Here is a 27,518-nt window from a genome sequence, read left to right on the forward strand (position 1 = left end):
CGCCCAAAGACAGGGCCACTCCACCGAATCAAAGGCTTTCTGCGCATCTAATGAAAAAATGGCCCTGTCTTCGGGGATGTCCGGAGGAACCTGAAGGCTCAAAAACACCCTCCTAATATTCATAGATGCTGATCTGGTTGGGATGAATCCAGTTATATCTGGATGGATCAGTTTTGCTATAACTTTATTTAGACGTAATGCCGGAACTTTTGCCAAAAGCTTTACATCACTAGACAATAACGATAAGAAGTGGGATTAAGCAGGTTTTTATCTTTTTTTAATATGACCACAATTATAGTTTCCTTCATTGAGGATGGTAAAAAACCATCTCCCAGTGAGTGATTGAAAACATCCAAAAGTTTTGGTAGAACATCCCCATACTTTTTCTATATCTCGACAGGTAGCCCATCACTACCAGATGATTTGTTATTTGCAGAAGCATTAACCGCTTGCTCTAATTCTCCCAGGGTTAATTCTCCCTCAAATAGATCATACTCCGCATCCGACAACTGAGGGAGATTAACCTGTCTGAGAAAATCCACCATATCTTTATCTGTACATGGGCTTTTATTAGTTGATTGATACAGCGTGGAATAAAAATCCACAAAGATCTTTAATATTTCAGCACTATCTGTAACCTGGGAACCATTTCTATCCTGAATAACTGATATGTGTGAAGGGGGATCCTGAGCCTTCACAATATTGGCCAGTATATGACCCGCCCCCTCCCCTTCAGCATAATCAGTTTGCTGTTAAAGCATTCCGCTATTGTTTGCCACTTCCAGGAGGTTTAATCTCAGCTCCATTTGAGCTTTCCTCAAACGTCCCCGCACCCTGGACCTTAAGGACCAAGGACGTTCCAGAACGTCCTGGTGTTTCTCCGGTCCCTGCCACGCGCCAGGCAGAGATCGGAAGCGGATCCCTGCTGAAATCCTTCAGCAGGGATCCAGGGCAAACGACGAGGTGGGCCATGTCGGCGATCGATTTGCGCCAGCGATTTGCGGCGATACCGGGCTGATCGGGTCTCTGGGACCCAACCACCCAGTAATTTTGTATGATCCCGGTTGTCACAGACAGCCAGGATCATGCTGGAGTATAGGAGCGAGGTGGCAAGCCTGCCACCTCCTCCTATCCCCTGCGATCCGTCGGTTAGCTAACCGACCAATTGCAGACGGGGGGGCCGTTACTTCCTCCCGCTCTGCCCGGCCCCTGAAAGTCCAGAGAGAACGAGAGGAAGACCTAGAGGACATGGCGGGGGACAGGTGAGTGCTGGGAACCGGCCTCGGTACTTACCTCGTCCCTGTAGACCCGGATCCCGGCGATGAAGATGGCGGCGGCGGCGACAGGGGAGTTCCTCTTCAGCCGCAGTCGGGCCCTTTACAGCAATGCATGTCCACAGTTTGGAGACCACTGTGCCCTTCCAGATGTTGCAAAACTACACATCCTCAGCATGCCCTTACTGTCCAGGCAATCTGGCCCTTCAGATGTTGCAGAACTACAACTCCCAGCATGCCTGGACAGTTTTGGCATACTGGGAGTTGTAGTTTTGCAACATCTGGAGGGCTACAGCTTGGACACCACTACACAGTGGTCCCCAAACTTTTTTCCTCCAGCTGTTGCGTAACCAATACTCTCAATATGCCCTTCGGCTGTCTGGGCATGCTGGGAGTTGTGGTTTTGCAACAACTGGAGGCACACTGGTTGGGAAACATTGTCTGTTTCCTAACTCAGTGTTTCCCAACCCGTGTGCCTCCAGCTGTTGCAAAACTATAACTACCAGCATGCACTGATAGACCGTGCATGCTGGGAGTTGTAGTTTTGCAACAGCTGGAGGTCCCGTCCCCCCTGTGAATGTACAGGGTACATTCACATGGACAGGGGCTTACAGTGAGTACCAGGCTGCAGGTTTGCGATGCAGCAAATTTTGCGCGGCAGCTCAAACTCGCAGCGGGAAACTCGCTGTAATCCCCCGCCCGTGTGACTGTACCCTAAAAACACTACACTACACTAACACAAAATAAAATAAAAAGTAAAAAACACTACATATACACATACCCCTACACAGCCCCCCTCCCCTCCCCAATAAAAATGAAAAACGTCTGGTACGCCACTGTTTCCAAAATGGAGCCTCCAGCTGTTGCAAAACAACAACTCCCAGTATTGCCAGACAGCGGTTGGCTGTCCAAGCATGCTGGGAGTTTTGCAACAGCTGGAGGCTCCCTGTTTGGGAATCACTGGCGTAGAATACCCCTATGTCCACCCCTATGCAAATCCCTAATTTAGGCCTCAAATGCACATGGTGCTCTCACTTCGGAGCCCTGTCGTATTTCATGGCAACAGTTTAGGGCCACATATGGGGTATCGCCGTACTCGGGAGAAATTGGCTAAAAAAATTTGGGGGGCTTTTTCTCCTTTCACCCCTTATGAAAAGGTGAAGTTGGGGTCTACATCAGCATGTTAGTGTAAAAAAAATTTTTTTTTACACTAACATGCTGGTGTTGCCCTATACTTTTCATTTTGACAAGAGGTAAAAGGGGAAAAAGCCCCCCAAAATTTGTAATTCAATTTCTCCTGAGTACGGAGATACCCCATATGTGGGCGCAAAGTGCTCTGGGGGCGCACAACAAGGCCCAGAAGTGAGAGTGCACCATGTACATTTGAGGTGATTTGCACAGGGGTGGCTGATTGTTACAGCGGTTTTGACAAACGCAAAAAAAAAAACCACATGTGACCCCATTTCGGAAACTACACCCCTCACGGAATGTAATGAGGGGTGCAGTGAGAATTTACACCCCACTGGTGTCTGACAGATCTTTGGAACAGTGGGCTGTGCAAATTAAAAATGTTGTACAGCCCACTGATCCAAAGATCTGACAGACACCAGTGGGGGGTAAATGCTCACTGTACCCCTTGTTACGTTCCTCAAGGGGTCTAGTTTCCAAAATGGTATGCCATGTGGGGGTTATTTTGCTGTCCTGGCACCATAGGGGCTTCCTAAATGCGACATGTCCCCCCATTTCAGCTAAGTTTGCAAATGTGACTCCTTCTCTTCTGAGCATTGTAGTTTGCTCGTAGTGCACTTGACGTCCACTTATGGGGTACCTCCATACTCAGAAGAGATGGGGTTACAAATTTTAGGGGGTCTTTTATGCTATTAACCCTTGCAAAAATGTGAAATTTGGGAGGGAAACACACATTTTAGTTACATTTTTTTTTTTACATATGCCAAAGTAGTGAAACCCCTGTGGGGTATTAAGGTTCACTTTACCCCTTGTTATGTTCCCAAAGGGGTCTAGTTTCCAAAATGGTATGCCATGTGTTTTTTTTGCTGTTCTGGCACCATAGGCGCTTCCTAAATGCGGCATGCCCCCATAGCAAAATTTGCTTCCAAAAAGCCAAAATGTGACTCCTTCTCTTCTGAGACCTGTAGTGTGCCAGCAGAGCACTTTTCACCCCCATATGGGGTGTTTTCTGAATCGGGAGAAATTTGGCTTTAAATTTTGGGGGGTAATTTCTACTTTAACCCTTTGTAAAAAAAAAATATTTTTTTAATCATATGCAAAAGTCGTGAAACCCCTGTGGGGTATTAAGGTTCACTTTACCCCTTGTTACATTCCCGAAGGGGTCTAGTTTCCAAAATATAATGCCATGTGGGGGGGGGGGGTTCTGTCCAGGCACCATAGGGGCTTCCTAAATGCGGCATGCCCCCAGAGCAAAATTTGCTTCCGAAAAGCCAAATGTGACTACTCCTCTTCTGAGACCTGTAGTGCGCCAGTAGAGCACTTTTGACCATCATATGGGGTGTTTTCTGAATCGGGAGAAATTGGGCTTCAAATTTTGGGGGGTATTTTCTGCTATTACCCTTTTTAAAAATGGAACATTTTGGGGAAAACAAGCAATTTTTGTAAAAAATATTTTTTTTTTTATACATTTGCAAAAGTCATGAAACACCTGTGGGGTATTAAGGCTGACTTAATTCCTTGTTACATTCCCCAAGGGGTCTAGTTTCCAAAATGGTATGCCATGTGTTTTCTTTTTTGCTGTTTTGGCACTCTAGGGGCTTCCTAAAGGTGACATACCACCCAAAAACCATTTCAGAAAAATGTTCTCTCCAAAATCCCCTTGTAGCTCCTTCTCTTCTGAGCCCTCTACTGCACCCGCCAAAAAATTTACATAGACATATGGGGTATGCAAAATTTTCATTTTTTTCATCAAATTTTGGGATTTTTCACCATGAAAGGATGCAAGTTACCATAGCATTTTACCACCATGTCAAAGTAGAATATGTCACAAAAAAACAGGAATCAGAATGATAACTAAAAGCATTCCAGAGTTATTAATGTTTAAAGTGACAGTTGTCAGATGTGCAAAAAACGCTCTGGTCCTAAGGTGTAAAATGGTCTGGTCCTTAAGGGGTTAAAGCTCCCGTGTCCGCACTAAATCCCTGCTCCACAGCTCGTGCAGCATCATATAAAGCGTCTGTCTTTCTAGCATTTCTACGTTTCTCGTTTATAATAGATTTTATAAGAATCCCTCTAAGAAATGCTTTCATGGCGTCCCACATTATTTGTATAGATGACCTATTAACATTAATGGTAAAATACTCTGCAATTAATCCCTTTATACTCTGAGTAGCATTAATAATACCCAGCCAATATGGATTTAATTTCCACAAATATTTTCCTCCACAATTCTTCGTCCATTCCATATCGACCTGCACTGGGGAATGGTCCGACAAAGTGTGTGTTGCATATATCACATCCTTTACATATGGTATAATCAGAGCATTCCCCAGTGCCAGGTCGATCCTCGACAGAGACGTGTAAGTAGATGAGCAGCACGAATACTGTCTACTCACAGGATATCTGAGCCGCCATAAATCGGACAACCCTGCTTCACTAAGCAGAGTCCCAAAAGGAGTTATTTTGCCTTCCCCTAGATTATCTGGGGAGGGGCATCTGTCCACTGCATTAACATTGTTATAGTCCTCAACCAGCAACACAGGGATATCTAAGTGTAAAAAAAAGATAGACAATATCTTCCGTAAAATATTGGATGAATATGGTGGCGGGATATATATATTTATACATGAAAACTTTTGCATAATAGTTTCACACACAATAGCCACAAATCTACCCCGGGCGTCTATATATTCTTTGATTACACTAAGCATCAATTTATGATGTATTAGTATACTCACTCCCCGTGAGAGGTTGGTGTAAGTAGAATGATATGCCATTCTTATCCATGGTTTCTTTACAATATGCAGGCGCTCCGGGGTAAGATGTGTCTCCTGCAAACAAAAGATTGACGCCTTTGATTTTAGTAGAGCCTGGAAGATTGCTTCCCTCTTATTATGGTCTAGCAATCCTCTTACATTCCAACTAAATACTGACACAGACATATCTATCTCTGAATATTCGCTAAATTCGCATATTCGTAATATTCGTGTTTTATTTTTGCAAATGTGAAAATTAGAACATGCGAAAATTAGTATATGCGAAAATTCGCATGCCAGTCTCACACAGTAGTATTAGAGCCTTCTTTACACCACACAAGCTGGAAGCAGAGATGTGTACTATGTAAAAAAAAAAAATGAATATTCGTAATTACGAATATATAGTGCTATATTCGCGAATATTCGTGAATTCGCGAATATGCGATATTCGCGAATAAAATTTGCATTGCGAATATTCACGAGCAACACTAATAAATAAATGAATCAATGAACTAATAAATAAATAAATTCATCCATGAATACAAAAAATAAATAAATTCATAGATATTTACAAATTTATAAATAAAAAGATAAATAAATAAATAAAATAGTTAAAAAACAACGGTATTATTGGAGGGAGAGCCAAGGAGAGGAATTGACAAAGGACCCATCAGCATCCAGGGGTCCAAGAAGTCATCACCGATCCAGGACTCTGTGGACAGACAGGTCGGTTGTCTGTGACCACCACACCTGCTGTGCTGATTGTCTGCTCAGACAGTACGCCGACAGTACGCAGACAGTAACTCCATTGCATACTGAGCGAGCTCGCGGCAGGTGTCCAGCCTGGCAACCCAGTACTCCATGGGGTCATTGGGGCTCAACGGACCCCATGTAGTCTACCACCATGCGGGCCAGCCGCTGGTGGTGACTGCTGCTGATGCTGCTACTGGGATGTACAGGCTGGTTGTTCTACCTCATCTCACCCAGAAGGTCACCTGCTCGTCTGGTGCTGCTGGGTCCAGCCACCTGCTGGGTGAGATGGGCGGGGAGAACTAGAGGCCAGGGAGTTGCCTACTCCAACCGGCTGATGAGACAGGACTGCAGTTCATGCATCCGGTCCTGCCTCTGGCTGGCTGGCATGAACTGCTCCAGTTTCCCCTTACAGCGAGGGTCTAAAAGGGTGGCCAACCAATAATCCTCCCTCTCCTTAATGTCAATGATCCGGGGGTCCCTCCTGAGCCATCGCAGCATGTGGGCAGCCATGGGGAAGAGGACAGCCCGCTGTGACTCTTCATGACTGCCCAGAACCATGACCTCTTGGTCCTCGTGCTGCTGTCACTGCTGCTCCCGGTGGGAGCTGTCCCAACCCTGGAATAACAGTGCCCACATCACCGGCTCTCCCTCCTGACAAAGCCCAGACTCCTGGATGTCCACAGACTTTTCCTCCTCTTTCTCCTCATCCCAGGCCTTGTCTTGGTGGAGCAGTGTTGCCTCCTCTTGCTCCACCAAGGCACTCTCTCCAGCCTCAAGCAGGCGATCTAGTGCCCTGTCCAGCAGGAACACTATAAGGGAGCACATCATTAAGGCCGACATGCTCCCCGCTGACCATCTTGGTCGCCTGCTCGAATGGGGCCAACATGTGGCAGACCTGCTGTATCAGCCCCCACTCGGCATTAGTGATGTAGGGAAGTTAGTGTGATGGACAACTACATTGACGTGGTCTGAAATGGCAGGAGGTGCTCAACCCCAAGTGCAGTTGTGCACCTACGCTGGGATAGAGGTCCTGCACTTGTGGTCCGTTGCTATGGGCGATCCCCAGCACAATGTGCATACAATGGAGGATGCCTGCAGACGGTCACAAGTACCACAATATAGGTTCACTGCTGTGGTAGATGTAAACAATGACATTAGCTAACCCTCAAAACTGATGTAAAATTTAGACATTAGCCAGTATATCCTTATATGAAGGACATCCCTGAGCCTGCACACCAATGCCAAGGAACTATATTAGCCACCCATGATGGGGCTTGTAGCCTGTTTCCCCCTCCCATTGTATGTGTGCTCAGCCAAACTGGAGGTAACCGGGGAACAGTCTGCAAGTAGGACCTAATGATGCTGTAATTTGGTTCCTGGTTTTGCTTATCCGGCACAGGTCGGTAAGTGTTAGGTCCCATACCACTTGAGAAACCTTGGCGCTGGTGTGTGGGCTCAGGTATGTCCTTCATATAAGGATATACTGGCTAATGTCTCAATTTTACATCAGTTTTGAGGGTTAGCTAATGTCATTGTTTATATCTAGCACAGCAGTTTCCCCAGGGTGCCTACCTTCCTTGTCACTGCTGCTGTGAACTGACAAGGGAAGTGGCACCCATTCTTGGTCAACCTCCTCTTCGCCCCTAGATCTGAGGATGTGGAATCACTGTGGGTAGAATTACAAAAGGAGGGAAATACTGAAAAAATAATATTTGATGTAATCTACAGACCCCCTAATATCACTGGAGAGATAGAAGGTCGGCTGCATAAACAAATAGAGAGGGCCGCCCGGGCAGGTACAGTGGTAATAATGGGAGATTTTAACTATCCAGATATAGATTGGGGTCCGGGGTTGGCTAAAACTACAAAGGGGCGACAATTCCTAAATTTATTGCAGGGTAATTTTATGGGCCAGTTTGTGGAGGACCCAACAAGAAGTGATGCCTTGTTGGATCTGATCATTTACAACAATGCAGAGCTGGTTGGTAATGTAACTGTGAGGGAAAACCTTGGTAATAGCGACCACAATATAGTTACATTTGACTTAAAATGTAGAAAACAAAGACAGGCGGGGAAGGCAAAAACATATAACTTTAAAAAGGCAAACTTCTCTGGGCTGAGAGCTGCACTACAGGACATAGACTGGGGGGAGGTGTTGTCAAATACTGATACAGAAGGTAAATGGGACATCTTTAAATCAACTCTAAATAACTATACAGCTAAATATATACCAAAGGGGAACAAATATAAACGATTAAAACTAAATCCTACATGGCTGACAAATGATGTTAAAAGAGCAATAAACAACAACAAAAAATAGCTTTCAAAAAATACAAATCTGATGGGTCAGCTATAACATTTAAACAGTACAAGGAGCTTAATAAAATCTGTAAAAATGTAATAAAAACAGCAAAAATTCAAAATGAGAGACAGGTGGCCAAAGAAAGCAAAACTAATCCTAAATATTTTTTTAGATATATAAATGCAAAAAAAACAAGGACAGAGCATGTAGGACCCCTTAATAATGATAATGGGGAGTTTGTCACAGGCGATAAAGAGAAAGCAGAGCAACTGAATAGGTTCTTTAGTTCTGTCTATACTAAGGAAGAAGGAGCTGACATTGGACAGGTTAGTGCTGGTAACACATCATGTAATGTACTGAACTGGCTTAATGTAGAAATGGTAAAAGTAATAAAAATGTAAGCAAATCTACAGGGCCAGATGGATTGCACCCAAGAGTTCTTAAAGAACTAAGTTCAGTAATATCTGTACCCCTGTTCATGATATTTAGAGATTCACTGGTGTCTGGTATTGTGCCAAGGGACTGGCGCAATCTTCAAAAAGGGCTCTAGGTCTTCCCCAGGAAACTATAGACCGGTAAGTTTAACGTGCATTTTGGGTAAATTGTTTGAAGGACTTATGCGGGATTACATACAGGAATACATAGGGGATAATTGTATTATAAGTGATAGTCAGCATGGGTTTACTAAGGATAGAAGTTGTCAAACCAATCTAATTTGCTTTTATGAAGATGTGAGTAGAAGCCTTGACAGAGGAATGGCTGTGGATATAGTGTTTCTGGATTTTGCTAAAGCGTTTGATACTGTCCCTCATAGACGTCTGACAGGTGAGTTAAGGTCTTTGGGTTTGGAAACTTTAGTTTGTAACTGGATTGAACACTGGCTCATGGATCGTACCCAGAGAGTGGTGGTCAATGATTCGTACTCTGATTGGTCCCCGGTTATTAGTGGTGTACCCCAAGGTTCAGTACTGGGCCCGCTGTTGTTTAATTTATTTATCAATGATATAGAGGATGGCATTAACAGCTCTGTTTCTGTCTTTGCAGATGACACCAAGCTTTGTAGCACGGTACAGTCTATAAAGGAGGTGTAAAGGTTAGAAGATGACTTGGATAGACTAAGTGTCTGGGCATCCACTTGGCAAATGAGGTTCAATGTGGATAAATGTAAAGTTATGCATCTGGGTACTAATATAATGCATGTGTCGTATGTCTTAGGGAGGATTAGACTGGCAGAGTCACTGGTAGAGAAGGATCTGGGTGTACTTGTAGATCACAGACTTCAGAATAGCATGCAATGTCAGGCTGCTGCTTCCAAGGCCGGCAGGATATTGTCATGTATAAAAAGAGGCATGGACTCAAGGGACAGGGACATAATACTCCCCCTTTCTAAAGCATTGGTACGGCCTCAAATGGAATATGCTGTTCAGTTTTGGGCACCAGTCCATAAAAGGGACACTGTGGAGCTGGAAAGGGTGCAGAGATGCGCGACTAAACTAATGTGGGGCATGGAACATCTTAGCTATGAAGAGCGATTAAAGGAGTTACAATTGTTTAGTCTTGAGAAGAGACGTTTTAGGGGGGATATGATAAATGTATATAAGTATATTAATGGCCCATACAAAAAATATGTAGAAAAACTGTTCAAGGTCAAGCCAGGTAAAATCCCATCCCTTCCCCAATATTGCGCCACACCCCTACCCTTCAATTCCCTGGTTGAACTTGATGGACGTATGTCTTTTTTCAACCATATTAACTAACTATATGTGTCAGATCCAGGGGCAAACTGTGGTGGACTGAGGGGAACAGCAGATGTGGAGCCCCTGACCTGGCTTCGCTGTCCCCTCGCTGATGCCTGGGTGTGACTAGGTGCGGGGGGATGTTGGCTAAAACCCCCCACACCAGTTGGAAGGGATGTCACTGGGGTACTGACAGCCATTACCCCCGCCTCCACCTCCATCATCCCTTCCAAAAGGTCCTGACCATCAGCACCGAGATGGAGATCAGCCTGATGCAGGAACTCCCCCAAGAGGTCCCTCTCACTGTGGCTGTCAAACAAGAGAAGGCTAGATTCTTGGGGGCTGGTCCTACAGGAACCGGAGTGCTCGGAGCCGGGGCAGAAGAATTTGTGGCACTGGCTTGTTCCATAAGATCCACTACTACCTCGGCATCCTGTGAGGAAATGGGGAAGCTGCCACCAACAAAAAAGTATTTTATGAGATGGACGCCTCTGCCACCTGACCCTCCAGAGGAGCTGCCCTGTGCTGGCAGTGGTCCAGCACTGGAAACAACTCCCTTACCCCTGCTGCCTGAACGGCCACGAGAACTACTCATTGTATCAGGGAAAAACTTTATTGGGATGGGAACTCTGGGGCAAAAATTACTTTACCTAACAAAAGACACAGACAGACACTGACGAAGAGACTAACACTTAAACCTAACTTTTTTTTTTTTTTACACACCAAAGACAAAGACAATCACGCAGACACGGACACAGACAGTACTAACTACACCAACTAAACAATAAAAAACTAACTAAAAACTGAAGCTAATAATCAAATGTTTTTGTTTTTTTTACACACCAAAGACAATCATGCAGACACTACTAACTACCCAAACCAAACAATAAAAAACTTACTAAAAACTATAGCTAATAAACTTTTAATTTTCTTTTTTTTACACACCAAAGATAGCAGACACTACTAACTACACAAACTAAACAATAAAAAAAAAACTAAAAACTAAAGCTAATAAACTTTTTTTTTTGTTTTTTTTACACACCAAAGACGATCACGCAGACACAGACACTGCTAAATACACAAATTGAACAATAAAAAAACTAAAGCTAATAAACTCTTTTTTTTAAACAGACACTAAGCTAAAACAATAAAGCACACCTAAATCCTACACTATACTATACCTAAACTAACTAACTCTACACTCTACACTAAAACTTATCTGCTAAACTAACCCACTCTAGATGATTTGATTTGCTTTTAAAAAAGCAAAGCACTAACTCTATACCCTACACTAGAAACTATCTGCTAAGATAACTTTATCTAACACTATAAATTCCCTAGATGAGTTGCTTATATATATACAGTGACCCCCCGACCTACGATGGCCCCGATGGCCTCTCAGAGGCCATCGCATGTCGATGTCAGCATCGACATACAATGCTTTTTTATGTCGGGGCCATCGCATTAAGTGCTATCCGGCAGCGCAAAATGCTTAAGCTGCTGCCGGATAGCAGCTTAATGTTCCCCGTGTGGTGCGGTAAGTATCACTTACCCCTCCACGATGCTCCGGGGTGCCCTCCGGGTCCAGCGCTGGTCTTCCGGTGTCTTCTTGGCCCTCTCCGATGACGTCAATACGCTGCTGTGCATGTCATCCAATAGGAATGGCGTACGCAGCAGCGTAATGACGTTGCTACGCAGGCCCAGCAGAGGACCGGAGAAGACAGTGGAGGACCGGAGAAGACCAGGAGAGCCCAGCGGAGGCCCGGGGTCACCATCGGGAGCGGCGGGGACACCATGCCGAGTGGCGGGGACAGATGAGTACAGCTTCCTATACTTTACATTGCACAAATCCCTCAACATTCGATGGATTCGAAAACGATGGCTTGTTTGGAACGAATTACCATCGTATGTTGAGGGACCACTGTATATGTTATAGTAATGTATAGTACTCACATTGTTCAGTGTCGCAGGATCTTCGGTCATGTTCTAATTCTAATAACTAGAGATGAGCGAATCGAAGTTGACGAACCCGAATTCGTTACGGATTTCATGAAAAATTTGATTTGCAACTAATGCAAATATCGCCGCGATTCTATCGCGCAAATCGCTTAATTAAACTCCATTTTACAGTGTTCCAGGCTATTGGAGAGCTAAGATGGCGGATCCACATGTAAGTACATGGGGCAGGGGATTATGGGAGGGTGGGAAACAGCGGCGGAAATGAAGGTAGACGGGCTGACCCTGAATCACATGTGAGATGCAGCCTATCAGTGTTCACTGACCCCTGTGATGTCACGGGCCCTATATAATCGGCGGCCATCTTACCTCTCTTCATTTCATCTATGCAGTCAGATAGAGAGGACGGGACTGCGTGTGTGTGAATAGCGTTACACTGCAACTGCTAGTCAGTGGTCACATCAGCATTAGGGAAAGGCAGGAGTGCAGAGTGCTTTCCTGTTACACTGAGAAGGATCATTGATAGCTAAACCTTCTATTCACGTTATTGAGCATTGTAGCAGAGCGGGGCAGATAGCTGTCAGCTGCCTCATACAGATCTCCTGCCTAAACTTTCTGAAGCATCTTATCTCCTCATTTTTCAGCCCAATTAAGTTTAATTTTATTTGCTCCACAAATCTTCTGCTGCTCAGAACTGTGTGACAGAGTGCAATTTAGGGTTTAATCCCAGGATTTTTTTTTGTGGTGCTGCACTGTTGGGTCCTGCTGCTGTTCAGAAATTTGTGATTATTCAGTGGACTGTAGTGCATTTGTACCATTTTGTACATGTTCATCTGTCAAGGGGCTGGCTACATACTGTGCAAGTCAAAACAATACTATTCACAGTTTTTTTTTTTTTTTTAATAGTTTTTTCTGCGTATAGTTTTGCATATATAACTGCCCTCATCAGTGCATAGCGCATAGGTACATCCAAGTATTGTACCATTTAGTACCTGTTAAGCTGTCAAGGTGCTCCATACCGTCAAAGTCCATACCATAATATCCACCGGCTGGTGTTTTTCAAAAATACAGAGTTTTTTCTGCTAATAGTTACGCATATTAGTGCCCTCATCAGTGCATACCGCATAGGTACATCCAAGTATTGTACCATCTAGTACCTGTTAATCTGTCAGGGGCCTACATACTGTTCAAGGACAGCCGTAAGTAATCACCTGCTGCTGTTCTAGACAAATACTGTTTAAAGAGTAGTGTAGCATATTGTAATACCCTCATAAACGCACTAAGTATGTCAGGCAGAGAAGTGCCAGGACGTGCACAGAGGAGTGGCAGAGGCCTAAATACTTACATAGTTACATAGTTAGTACGGTCGAAAAAAGACATATGTCCATCAAGTTCAACCAGGGAATTAAGGGGTAGGGGTGTGGCGCGATATTGGGGAAGGGATGAGATTTTATATTTCTTCATAAGCATTAATCTTATTTTGTTCCAGGAATGTATCTAATCCTGTTTTAAAGCTGTTAATTGTTCCTGCTGTGACCAGTTCCTGAGGTAGACCGTTCCATAAATTCACAGTCCTCACGGTAAAGAAGGCGTGTCGCCCCTTGAGACTAAACTTTTTTTTCTCCAGACGGAGGGAGTGCCCCCTCGTCCTTTGGGGGGGTTTAACCTGGAACAGTTTTTCTCCATATTTTTTGTATGGGCCATTAATATACTTATATACGTTTATCATATCCCCCCTTAAACGTCTCTTCTCAAGACTAAACAATTGTAACTCCTTTAATCGCTCCTCATAGCTAAGATGTTCCATGCCCCATATTAGTTTAGTCGCGCGTCTCTGCACCCTTTCCAACTCCGCAGTGTCCCTTTTATGGACAGGTGACCAAAACTGAACAGCATATTCCAGGTGAGGCCGTACCAATGCTTTATAAAGGGGGAGTATTATGTCCCTGTCCCTTGAGTCCATGCCTCTTTTGATACATGACAATATCCTGCCGGCTTTGGAAGCAGCAGCCTGACATTGCATGCTATTCTGTAGTCTGTGATCTACAAGTACACCCAGATCCTTCTCTACCAGTGACTCTGCCAGTTTAATCCCCCCTAAGACATACGATGCATGCAGGTTATTAGTACCCAGATGCATAACTTTACATTTATCCACATTGAACCTCATTTGCCAAGTGGATGCCCAGACACTTAGTCTATCCAAGTCATCTTGTAACTTATGCACATCCTCTATAGACTGTACCGTGCTACAAAGCTTGGTGCCATCTGCAAAGATAGAAACAGAGCTGTTAATACCATCCTCTATATCATTGATAAATAAATTAAACAACAGCGGTCCCAGTACTGAACCTTGGGGTACACCACTAATAACCGGGGACCAATCAGAGTACGAATCATTGACCACCACTCTCTGGGTACGATCCATGAGCCAGTGTTCAATCCAGTTACAAACTAAAATTTCCAAACCCAAAGACCTTAACTTACCTGTCAGACGTCTATGAGGGACAGTATCAAATGCTTTAGCAAAATCCAGAAACACTATATCCACAGCCATTCCTCTGTCAAGGCTTCTACTCACCTCTTCATAAAAGCAAATTAGATTGGTTTGACAACTTCTATCCTTAGTAAACCCATGCTGGCTATCACTTATAATACAATTATCCCCTATGTATTCCTGTATGTAATCCCTTATAAGTCCTTCAAACAATTTACCCAATTTACTTCAGGCTGAGTTGGCAGCAGACTTGGGGCGAATGGCAGCAGGAGTCGCAGCGAGAGGCCTGAGCTCCCTTTATCAGCCAGCGGTCGTGTCTCCACCAGCAACCCATCTGCTGTCGTGGATTGGTTAACACGCTCATCCACATCATCACAAGTGACATCTGACACCTCCAGTCAACAGTCGGTGGGTTCCTCAGACACAACCCTCAGTTGGCATGGCCTGGGAGCAGTCCCTGTCCTCCCATTGCCTTTGTCCTATGCTGTTCCCTCTCCTAAAGAAGTATCTTATGCTGTGGGTTCAGCTCCCCTATTTACTGAGGACGATCTAATAGAGCACAGTCAGCAGCTACTGGACAGCCAAGATGGGAAGGAGACATGCGCTGCTTGCTCCGCTAGGCGGCCAAGTAGTGATGCAGAGAGTGACGTGGGAGGCGTTGTTGCAAGTGTTCAGGGTCCTGAAGCAAACACTGTTGGGGAACTTGAGGAGGACATCAGTGACGTGCACACAACTGTTGATGATGATGAAGCCGATCACAATTGGGAGCCGGGTGCAGAAGGGGCTTCATCATCATCAGGAGAAGAGAGTTGCAGGTTGCCCTTAAGGCGGTAGGATGGTTGGCAGTCAGTGTGGTGGCAGTATTCAGGAGCCAAACGTGCCCGGGGGAGACAACCTGATTTGCGGAAGCCTACCTTTCTGGGAGGTAGTGGAACAGGGGTTCCTGGAGACGGCGCCAGTAGCAGTCCATTAGTGCGGACTGCGGGTGGGAAAATCAGCTACTCGGCGGTGTGGAAGTTTTTCATAAGGCATCCGGAGGAGATTCACGTAGCCACATGCAAGATCTGTCGGCAGAAGGTGAAGCGTGGCCAGGGTCCCAATGTCGGCACCACAGCCCTGTGTCAACACATGCTTCGCCACTAGCGATGAGCAAACTTTTCAAAAATTCGATTCGGCCGATTTGCCAAATTTTCCCGAAAAGTTTGTTTCGATCTGAATTTGTTCGCGGCGAATCGATATTAAAAAAGGCTATTTCTAGCCTACATACAGCCTCTATAGGGGTATAGAACACTTTGCTGTGTCATAAAACGCATATGGAGTGTGCTGGGGTAGTGAAATAATACTGTTATTCAGAATAGCATGCAGATTACTGGCATCGCTCTTAGAATCACTGCCGCACAGCAGCACAATGACAGAGCCTGGTGGTGGCATCAGTGTCAGGAGACCATATAGTAACTGAATGACATAGCGTGGACATGTTGGCAGCAAGAGGAGACCATTTAGTGGCTGAATGGCACAGCGTGGAGTTGGCTGATGCACTAGTACACTACACACCAGGGCTTCACAATCCCCCCCAAAAAACAACACAATATATGAAATTTTTGACAACAATTTCTCATTGGTAGCACCCGCTATCCAAAAACTAGAAATTTCCAGACCCAGGCCCCACCTCTGCGGCATCAGGAACCCATATATTGCCTGAAGGACACAGCCTGGAGTTGGCTGATGCACCAGTACACACCCGGGCTTCACAATCCCCTCCAAAAACAACAGAATTTTAGAAATTTTTTAAAGAAATACCTTTGTGTAAGAACAAGCGCATATCCAACAGTTGACAAGACTCTATAATGCAGGAAGGTGGACCACCCAAAGACATTCTTCTCAAAAATAATAAGCCACACAATGTTTGAAATTTTTTGACAAAAAATAATTCAATATGTGTGTAAGCGCATCTGTCTCCAAAAGATCAGATCACCAAAGGACTTTTTTCGCCCAAAATGATGAAGCAGAGTTAATCCCTGTCCGTATTTTTTATATTTTTTTTAATTTTCATAAAAAAATCACACGCAACAAGCGTTCCATTGTGTAACGATTAGCATTCTGGAAAATTCAATTTTATTACTGATAAAATTATCAGTAAATAAAAATAAAAAAACACTACCCAAGACTGTTTAATTACCCCATACATTGCACCAGGAGCAGTCAAGAGTAGGCCTCAGCAGTACCCAAGAGGCTTTAATAACCCCCTACCTTTGCACGATCAATTGCGAGATCGAGCAATACCCTCTGATTTCCGGGGCCACTGAACGGATTAGCGTGTCTCTATCTTTCATCGACCGGTGCTGGTAATCTGCTAAATCCCGGAAAAGTAAGCTGCCAAGAAGCAGGTGGTCTCCCCAGGCACGTTTGGCTCCAGAATTTCCATTACTGCCACGCCACGCTGACTGCCAACCGTGCTACCGCCTTGCTGACTCAAGGGCAACCTGCAACTCTCTTCTCCCGATGATGAACCCCCCTTCTCCTGAGATCGAACAATAACAGGTGTGTTATGCCCTCAGATGTTCGGGGCAGCAGGCACGCTCCACTGAACGGATTAGGGTGTGTCCATCTTTTTTTGTAGCACCCGCAATCCAAAAATATTAAATTCCGCGACCCAGGCCACACCTCTGCGGCATCAGGAACCCATTTATTGCCTGATGGACACAGCCTGGAGTTGGCTGATGCACCTGTACACACAGGGCTTCACAATCCGCCCCGAAATCAACAACATTGTATAATTTTTTTTTTTTTTACTATTTTGTTTAAGCACAAGTGAATATCCAACATTTCAGAAGACTCTATAAGGCAGGACGGTGGACCACCCAAAGACTTACTTCTCAAAAATAATGAACCACACAATTGTTGAATTTTTTTTTTTTTTAATTGAAATTCCTAGACCCAGGCCCCACCTCAGCTGCATCAGTAACCCATAGATTGCCTGAAAGACACAGCCTGGAGTTGGCTGATGCACGAGTACACACCCGGGCTTCACAATCCACCCATTAAAAATTCAATTTTTTTTTAAATTGTCTGACAAAATACCTTTTTGTTAAAACAAGCGCATATACCGCAGTTCAGAAGACTCTATAATGCAGGACGGTGGACCACCCAAAGACATTCTTCTCTAATATAATAAACCACACAATATGTTCAATTTTTTTAAATAATTGAAATTCCAAGACCAAGGCCCCACCTCTGCTGCATCAGTAACCCATATATTGCCTAACGGACACAGACTGGAGTTGACTGATGCACGAGTACACACTACACACCCGTCACCCGGGCTTCACAATAAACCCAAAAAAAACGCAAAATTTTATCAAAATTGTCTGACAAAATCCTTTTTTTTTTAAAATAAGCGCAAATACAGCAGTTCAGAAGACTCTATAATGCAGGATGGTGGACCACCAAAAGACATTTTTCTCAAAGATAATAAACCACGCAATGTTTGAAATTTGGTTAAAAAAAATTATTACATGTGTGTAAGTGCATCTGTCTCCAAAAGATCAGATCACAAAAGGATTCTAATCACCAAAAATGATTAAGCAGAGTTAATCCCTCTCCATATATATTTTTTTTCGTTAAAAAATCACACGCAACAAGCGTTCCGTTGTGTAACGGTTAGCATTCTGCAAAATTCAATTTTATTACTGATAAAATTACCAGTAAATTTAACAATAACACTACCCAAGAGTGTTTAATTACCCCACACATTGCACCAGGAACAGTCAGGAGTAGGCCTCAGCAGTACCCAAGAGGCTTTAATAACCCCTTACCTTGCCCGATCAATTGCAAGATGGAGTAATAACAGGTGTGTTATGACCTCAGATGTTCTGGGCCGCACTAGCGCTCCACTGAACGGATTAGCGTGTCTCTATCTTTCAAGGAAAAGTGCGTGTTGCATGCTGAAACCAGTTCGTGATAGGGATCTGTGATTGCAATTATTTAACCTTAAAACGAGGAATTACCAGTAAGTGAGGGTCATAAGATGGAGTTTATTAAGTCCCTGCCCTTTGTACACACCGCCCGTCGCTATAAGCGATTGGATTAGTTAGTGAGTTGGTTAGTGAGGTCCTCGGATCAGCCCTGGCGGGGTAGGAGAAGGCCCTGGCAGAGCGCTGAGAATTTAACGATTATTGTTGAAATTTGCATTAAGCATGTATTTAGCTACTGCTAAACATCCAAAAATTTAAGGCCCAAGGCAAGAGGCACCAGGGAGGCAAGTAGTTCCTGAAAGACACAGAATGAGTCTGGAGCATGCATTTGCAGTACCCAAGAGGTTTTCAGAACCCCTTACATTTAAAGATCAATGTTTACATTTGCATTAAGCATGTATTTAGCTACTGCTAAACTTCAAAAAATTATAGGCCCAAGGCCTGAGGCACCAGGGAGGCAAGTAGTTTGTGAAAGACACAGAATGAGTCTGGAGCAGTCATTCGCAGTACCCAAGAGGGTTTCATAATCCCTTACATCTAAATATCAATGTTGACATTTGCATTAAGCATGTATTTAGCTACTGTTAAACTTCAAAAAATTATAGGCCCAAGGCCAGAAGCATCAGTTTTCCCCATATTAGGAGCGTAGTTGTCCCCCAGATCAGGCAGCATAGATGTCCCCCAGATTAGGCAGCATAGATGTCCACCAGATTAGGCAGCATAGATGTCCCCCAGATTAGGCAGCATAGATGTCCCCCAGATTAGGAGCATACTTGTCCCCCAGAGTAGGCAGCATAGATGTCACCCAGATTAGGCAGCATAGATGTCACCCAGATTAGGAGCATACTTGTCCCCCAGAGTAGGCAGCATAGATGTCACCCAGATTAGGCAGCATAGATGTCCCCCAGATTAGGCAGCATAGATGTCCACCAGATTAGGAGTTTAGTTGTCCCCCAGATTAGGAGCATAGTTGTTCCCCAGATAAGGCAGCATAGATGTCACCCAGATTAGGCAGCATAGATGTCCCCCAGATTAGGAGCATAGTTGTCCCCCAGATTAGGCAGCATAGATGTCACCCAGATTAGGCAGCATAGATGTCCCCCAGATTAGGAGCATAGTTGTCCCCCAGATTAGGCAGCATAGATGTCACCCAGATTAGGCAGCATAAATGTCCCCCAGATTAGGAGCATACTTGTCCCCCAGAGTAGGCAGCATAGATGTCCCCCAGATTAGGAGCATACTTGTCCCCCAGATTAGGCATCATAGATGTCCACCAGATTAGGAGCATAGTTGTCCCCCAGATTAGGAGCATAGTTGTCCCCCAGATAAGGAGCATAGTTGTCCCCCAGATTAGGCAGCATAGATGTCACCCAGATTAGGCAGCATAGATGTCACCCAGATTAGGCAGCATAGATTTCCCCCAGATTAGGCAGCATAGATGTCCCCCAGATTAAGCAGCATAGTTGTCCCCCAATCAGCGCGGGCCGGTCAGAGCCAATCAAAGGGCCGTATGTGGCAAGCGGGCCATACAATTCCCAGGTCTGCCCCAGAGGGTTTCATAACCAACCACAATAGAGAAAATTTTGTTGTAGGAGCATGGTCAATCTACTAAGACCCATCTGTCATTGGTGGCTGGAAATCCTGGCTGATCCATCCCTGATTCATCTTGACAAACGTCAGTCTCTCCACATTTTTAGTGGACAGACGAGTTCGCCTTGAGGTGACTATGGCCCCGGCCGCACTAAACACCCGCTCTGATGGCACACTACTGGCCGGGCAGGACAGCTTTTCCAGGGCAAACTCCGCTAGTTGCGGCCATAAATCGAGTTTGGCTGCCCAGAAGTCCAGCGGATCTTCAACGGTTGTTGGCAGGGTCATGTCGAGGTAAGCCACCACCTGCTGGTTCAGGTCCTGCTCCATGTCCACCTGCTGCTGATGAGTAGCTTCACTATGCGGCTGAAGGAAGCTACTCATCACTGTATACTCAGGCTGCTGCTGATTGAGACGGTGCTGCTCCTGCCACCCCTCCCCTCCCCAGCAGCCGTGGCAGTGGAAGGTGAGCGCAGAGGGCCCCCCGAGTCAGACCTGCGAGTGGATGGACCATGTGGCCGATAGGCATCGGTCAACCGACTACGTAGAAGTTCCCTGAAGTAGGTCAGTTTGTCCTCCCTCTCAGTGGGTGTAAAAAAGGCCCCCATCCTGGGCCGGTAGCGAGGGTCTAATAAAGGTGGAGATCCAGAAGTCATCGCGCTGATGAATTTTGACAATTCGGGGGTCACTTCGCAAGCAACTCAGCATGCATCGTGCCATTTGTGACAGTGACTCGCTGGGACTACCTACCTCCATCTCCACTGCATACTGCCGCGGTGTGTCTGGGTCCTCTGTCTCGCCTCCCTCGTAATAACCCTCCAGCTCCTCTGGCTGCTCCTGCTCCTACTCTCCTGTCCAATGACCAGAAACACCGGCCATCTCATCCACTGTAAACTGTGCTCCGCTCTGCCCCTCATCATCCTCCTCCAGTTCATCTCCCACAGGACTCATGTAGCCTTCTGATGTAGGCGCAACATCTCCATTGCCGTGACCAGCCATGTTTTCAATCATTTTTTTGAGTAAATGTAGGAGTGAAATTATGTCGTTCATGGCGTAATTCGAGCGACAAAAAATGTGGCTTCCTCAAAGGGCCTCAGCAAATGGCAGATGTCACGTATGAGCTGCCACTCGTTCACATTGAAGTTAAACAGGGGAGTACTCCAATCTGCTTGTATCATCAAAAAATCTGTGATGGCTTTTCTTTGTTCATATAGTCTGTCCAACATATGGAGGGTGGATTTCCAACGTGTGGCAACGTCACAAATGAGACTATGTTGTGGGATACCGTTCTGACGCTGCAGCTCAAGCAAAGTGTGCTTGGCGGTGTACGAGTGGCTGAAGTGCATGCACAGTTTCCTTGCCATTGTCAGGACGTCTTGCGAATGGGGTGAAGACTTGATGAACTTCTTGACAACCAGATTCAACACGTGTGCCATGTAGGGCGAATGGTTCACACTTCCTTGTCGCAGCGCGGCCACAATGTTCTTCCCATTGTCGGTCACCATGGTTCCCATTTCCAGATTTCGTGGAGTAAGCCATACTCTGATTTCTTCCTTAATGAACTTTAGCAGTTCCTCCCCTGTGTGACTCCGTTAGCCAAGGCAAACCATGTGAAGGATGGCTTGACACCGCTGTGCCCTACACACGTGGTACGATGAAGGGCCACCGAGATTTGGACGTGCAGTGGAGGCCGAGGACACGGGGGAGGAGGAGGAGGCGCACACTGTAAAAGGACCAACTGCCTGGGAGCCAGAGCGTGGATGAGGAAGCGGTGTGACCTGTCCAAGTTGCTGTTGTGGCTGTCCAGGAACAACATTTACCCAGTGGGCCGTAAAAGACTAGTATTGTCCCTGCCCGTAGTTACAGCTCCCCACGTCAGCGCTGCCGTGCACTTTTGAACACACCGACAGGCTCAAGGACTGGCCCACCTTCTCTTGTACAAACTTATGCAGGGCTGGTACTGCCTTCTTCGCAAAGAAATGACGGCTTGGGACTCTCCACCTTGCCTCGGCACCAGCCATCAATTCCCTGAAAGCTGCAGAGTCCACCAGTTGGAAAGGGAGGGACTGCAACACCAGCAACTTGGACAGGAGCACATTCAACTTCTGCGCCGTTGGATGAATGGGCGCATACTGTTGTCTCTTGGACATGGCTTCGTTGATCGATTGTTGGCGGAATGGCTGACTACGAGCGGAAGAAGCAGGAGCGCACGAAGGAGGGTTTGACACAATGCTCCCTTGGGCTGAGGTGGTGGAGCCTTGGCTGGATGACGGAGGGAGCGGATGGCCACTGGGTGATGCGGCAGGCTGGACCACTACCTCGGAGCCACGGTTATCCCAGGCCGCTTTATGGTGGTGAATCATGTGTTGACACAGGGCCATGGTGCTGAGATTGGGACCCTGGCCATGCTTCACTTTCTGCCCACAGATTTTGCATGTGACTACGCTAAGGTCCTCCGGATTCTTTATGAAAAACAACCACACCACAGAGTAGCTGATTTTCTCACCCGCAGTTCGCCCTATTTCACTGCTATTGGCGCCGTCTCCAGGAACCCCTGTTCCACCACCTCCCTGAATGGTAGCTTGCCGCAAAGCAGGTGGTCTCCCCCTGGCACGTTTGGCTCCTGAATTTCCACTACTGCCACCATCACGCTGATTGCCAACAGTGCTACCGCCTTGCTGCCTCATAGACAAAGAGCAAATCTCTTCTCCTGATGATGATGAAGCCCCGGCTTCTGCACCCGGCTCCCAATTGCGATCGACTTCATCATCATCAAAAGATGTGTGCACGTCACTGATGTCCTCCTCGTGTTCCACAACAACGTCTGCCTGAGGACCCTGAACAATTGAAATACCGCCTCCCACGTCACTCTCCGCATCAATACTTGCCCGCCTTGCGGAGCAAGGGACGCATGTCTCCTCACATTCTTGGCTGCCCATTAGATGCTGACTGTCCTCTATTACATCGTCCTCACTAAATAGTGGAGCTGAAACCAAAGCATGAGATACTTCTTTGGGAGAGGGAACAGCATAGGACAAAGGCAATGGGATTACGGGGACTGCTCCCGGGCCATGCCAACTGAGGGTTGTGTCTGAGGAACCCACCGACTTTTGACTGGGGTTGTCAGATGTCGCTTGTGATGATGGGGATGAGTGTGCAAACCAATTGACGAGGAGAGATGGGTCGACGACACGACCGCTGGGTGTTAACGAGAGCTCAGGCCTATTGCTGCGACTCCTGCTGCCACTCGCCCCAAGTCTGCTGCCAACTCTGCCTGACGTATGTAGGCCTCTGCCCCTTCTCTGTGCATGTCCTGGCACTTCCCTGCCTGACATACTTAGTGCGTTTATAAGGGTATAGAACAGCAGCAGGCAATTACTTACGGCTGTCCTTTCAAAGTATATAGGCCCTAGACAGAATAACAGTTACTAAACAGTACACTCCTTTGTTGTATGTATCCCCTTTGCAATGATGAGCATTGTTAAGTTAAGTTAAGCGTATTTATACGCAGAAAAAAACTCTTTTTTTGTTGTATACACCAGCCAGTGTATACTAATGTGTGGAATAGCACTGAATTTAGCACCGAGACAGAAATACAGGTACTAAATAGCACACTACTTGGTTGTATGTATGCCCTTTGCAATGATGAGCGCATTGTTAAGCATATTTATACGCAGGAAAAACTTTTTATTTTCTTTAATACACCGGCAGGTGTATAACGTGTGGTATAACACTTAATTTAGCACAGAGACAGAAAAAAAGGTGGTATATGGTACGCTATTTGCTTGAATTTAGGCCCTTTGCAATGGTAAGGCCACTGTTAAGCGTATTTTTACGCAGGAAAACCTTTTTTTTCTTTAATACACTGTCAGGTGTATAACGTGTGGTATAACACTGAATTTAGCACAGAGACAGAAAAAAAGGTAGTATATGGTACGCTATTTGCTTGTATTTAGGCCCTTTGTAATGATAAGGCCACTGTTAAGCCTATTTGTACTCAGGAAAAAAATATGTTTTCTTTAATACACCGGCAGGTATATAACGTGTGGTATAACACTGAATTTAGCACAGAGACAGAAAAAAGTTGGTATATGGTACGCTATTTGCTTGTATGTAGGCCCTTTGCAATGATAAGGCCCCTGAAAAAGCGTATTTTTAGTTAGGAAAAACTTTATTTTCTTTAATACGCCGGCAGGTGTATAACGTGTGGTATAACACTGAATTTAGCACAGAGACAGAGTAACAGGTGACAAATGGTCAAAAGGAACTAAAGTCCACACTAATATGACTTATTTCTGAACAGCAGCAGGACCCAACAGTGCAGCACCACCAAAGAAAAATCCAGGGATTAAACCCTAAATTGCCCTCTGTCACACAATTCTGAGCAGCAGAAGATTTGTGGAGCAAAAAAAAACTCAATTGGGCTGAAAAATGAGGAGATAAGATGCTTCAGAAAGTTCAGGCAGCTTGGAGATCTGTATGAGGCAGCTGACAGCTATCTGCCACTCTCTGCTGCAATGTTCAATAACGTGAATAGGAGGTTTAGCTATCAATGATCCTTCTCAGTGTAACAGCACAGCACTCTGCACTCCTGTCTTTCCCTAATGCTGATGTGACTAGCACTTGCAGTGTAACGCTGTGGTATGAGCTATTCACACACACGCAGTCCTGTCCTCTCCATCTGAGTACATAGATGAAATGAAGAGAGGCAAGATGGCCGCCGATTATATAGGGGCTGTGACATCACAGGGGTCAGTGAACACTGATAGGCTGCATCTCACATGTGGTTCAGGGTCAGCCGCCTACCTTCATTCCCGCCGTTGTTTCCCGCCCTCCCATAATCCCCTGCCCCATGTACTCACATGTGGATCCGCCATTTTAGCTCTCCAATAGCCTGGAACGCTGTAAAATGGAGTTTAATGAAGCGATTCGTGCGATAGAATCGCGGTGATATTCATATTCATTGCAAATCAAATTTTTCATGAAATTCGTAACAAATTCGGGTTCGTCAACTTCGATTCGCTCATCTCTAGTAATCACCTTACTACTGGGGTGACACACTGTAAAAAACCTCCTCTTCATGCAATCAGCTTACTACTGGGGTGACACACAGTAACAAACCTCCTCCTCATGTAATCTCCTTACTACTGGGGTGACACACTGTAACAAACCTCCTCATCATGTAATCTCCTTACTACTGGGGTGACACACTGTAACAAACCCCCTCCTCATGTAATCTCCTCATGACTGGGGTGACAAACTGTAACAAATCTCCTCCTCATGTAATCTCCTTACTACTGGGTTTACACACTTTAGCAAACCCCCTTCTCACCAGACAATATCACACATAGAGGGATTAGATCAGTGTTTCCCAAACAGGGTGCCTCCAGCTGTTGCAAAACTACAACTCCCAGCATGGTCGGAGAGCCAAAGGCTGTCTGGGCATGCTGGGAGTTATAGTTTTGAAACATCTGGAGGCACCCTGGTTGGGAAAAACTAATATAGAGGTATATACCAGCTGTATACTGATCTGTATACCATATAAGTGATTAAAATTATATTTAGGGACTCACAATCTTTTCTGATCAGCGTCGTCCTCTTTCATTTTCTTCTCCATCTGGCTCAGACCGCCATGATGTCTTCTTCCAGCCAAAACTTCCTTTCTTCCGCATCTGTGGGACAAACATGTTAGACCCTGTATTTTTTCCCCTCCTCCCCCAGTGGCATTTCATTAACCCCCCCCACCACCACCTCCTCCCCCTGTACCATTTCATTAACCCATCCATCCCCCTCCCCTTGCAATTTCATTAACCTCCCCCCACCCCTCTCCTCTTTCCCCCCCATGCAATTTCATTAACCACCCCCCCATCCCCCCTGGGCAATTTCATTAACCCTCCACTCCCCTCCTCCCCCCTGTGCAATTTAATTCCCCCCTCCCACATCTCCTCTCCCCCCTATGCAATTTCATTAACCCTTCCCCCCTCCTCTCCTCCCCCCCCCCCTGTGCGATTCCCCCCACCCCCTCCCTGTACGATTAGCCCTCCCACCCCCCTAAGCTGTCGTCTCACCTGTCAGATTCCTCCGGGCAGGGCAGTCTTCTTTTCCCCAGCAGCTCCGGTGAGGACAAGTGGCGCGCGCTCCAGTGATGACGAGTGACGTCCCCCTGCGCAGCGTCAGGGGCATCACTCGTCATCCAGTGCCGGCCCGAGGCAGGCTGTTTTTGGTTGGAAGTCACTGCGGGTGGGCGATTAGAATGGTGAGCGCAGCCGCGCGGAGAAGTTGGATGCGGTCGGGGGTTGCGGGGTATGCGGGGAGGGGGGGGGGGCGGCCCTGCTGCTCTATCAACATGCTGACTGGGCAGGGGATATAATTAGATGGGGGGGTGTGGCTTTTCGCTTGTCGCGCTCCCCGGTGCTGGGCGGTTGCGACAACAGGCAGAGCGGCGCCCACCTCAAGAGGGCGCTATAGGCGGCCGCCTACTTTGTCTATAGGCAAAGCCGGCCCTAAGCAGATCTGGACATGTGGCAGCATTTTCTTGAATGGGAATGGGGTTTCATTTTTTTGTGCCAGTTGTCTTCCCGGAATCTCCCCATGTGTTTACCAATTGTTGGTTTTGCAGCCATTTTTGTCTCGCAATGGTTAGCAAGTAGGTTGACAGCATCCCCGGGTTTGTTGATAACTCTGCTACTTTTGAAATATGATGTTTTCTTTCAGGTAATGCCTGGGGCAGACAGGGTCGGCACTCCAGTTCCGCAATTCCACTTGCTAATGATGGATTAGGACAGTACAAGCAACTGGCACGTACATTTATGATGAATTCATTAGCACCCAGTACTGCCCGTTAATATAAATTAGCTCCGAGTATTTACAATTACTTTCTAGCAGCGTTTTACAATCCATCTGAAGATAACATATCTAACTTAATTTGTTTTGTGACTTTTTGCCATCATACGAAGAAATTATCTTATAACACGATTAAGGTATATCTGGTAGGCATACATTTCTTGTCTATGGAGCATCTGAGCCAACCTTCACTGTTCTCGGTTCATGCAGTTAAAATGATGCTGCGTGGTATACATAGTACATCAACTAGGTTAGGTTGCCGGTTTCGGGTGACACCTTTAGGAAACTATCTGCTCTGCTTGATTCGGCACTTTTGGTTATTTATGTAGTTTAACCCCTTAACCCCTTAAGGACACATGACGTTCTCATACGTCTCCATTTCCGAGTCCTTAAGGACACATGACGTATGAGAACGTCATGTGTTTTACCGGCCCCCCGCAACCATCTGGAGCGGAGCCGGTCCCCGATGCCTGCTGAAATCGTTCAGCAGGCATCAGGGCATATCGCCCAGGGGGGTCATTATGACCCCCCATGTCGGCGATGGCCACAGATCGCTGGACAATTCAGTCCAGCGATCTGCGGCGGATTCCGGGTCAATCGGGTCTCCAGTGACCCGGTGACCCGGAATTATTGGCTGATCGGGGCCGTC

The 27,518-nt window shown here is 46.0% G+C and overlaps 1 protein-coding gene across 9 annotated transcripts in view; it reads right to left on the reverse strand.

The window, feature by feature from the left end:
• VWC2 (von Willebrand factor C domain containing 2) overlaps nucleotides 1–27,518 on the reverse strand; it is an 865,269-nt gene that overhangs the window by 138,028 nt on the left and 699,723 nt on the right. For 8 of the 9 annotated variants that reach the window (XM_056520240.1, XM_056520234.1, XM_056520236.1 and 5 more), the window contains one exon: nucleotides 5,201–5,293. The exons of the other annotated variant lie outside the window; for it this stretch is intronic. In XM_056520240.1, the coding sequence (XP_056376215.1) occupies nucleotides 5,201–5,293 (93 nt within the window). The remainder of the gene's footprint in view (nucleotides 1–5,200; nucleotides 5,294–27,518) is intronic. 9 annotated transcript variants of the gene reach the window in all.

The sequence above is a fragment of the Hyla sarda genome, chromosome 5 (genome assembly GCF_029499605.1).
Source record: "Hyla sarda isolate aHylSar1 chromosome 5, aHylSar1.hap1, whole genome shotgun sequence".
NCBI lineage: Eukaryota > Metazoa > Chordata > Amphibia > Anura > Hylidae > Hyla > Hyla sarda.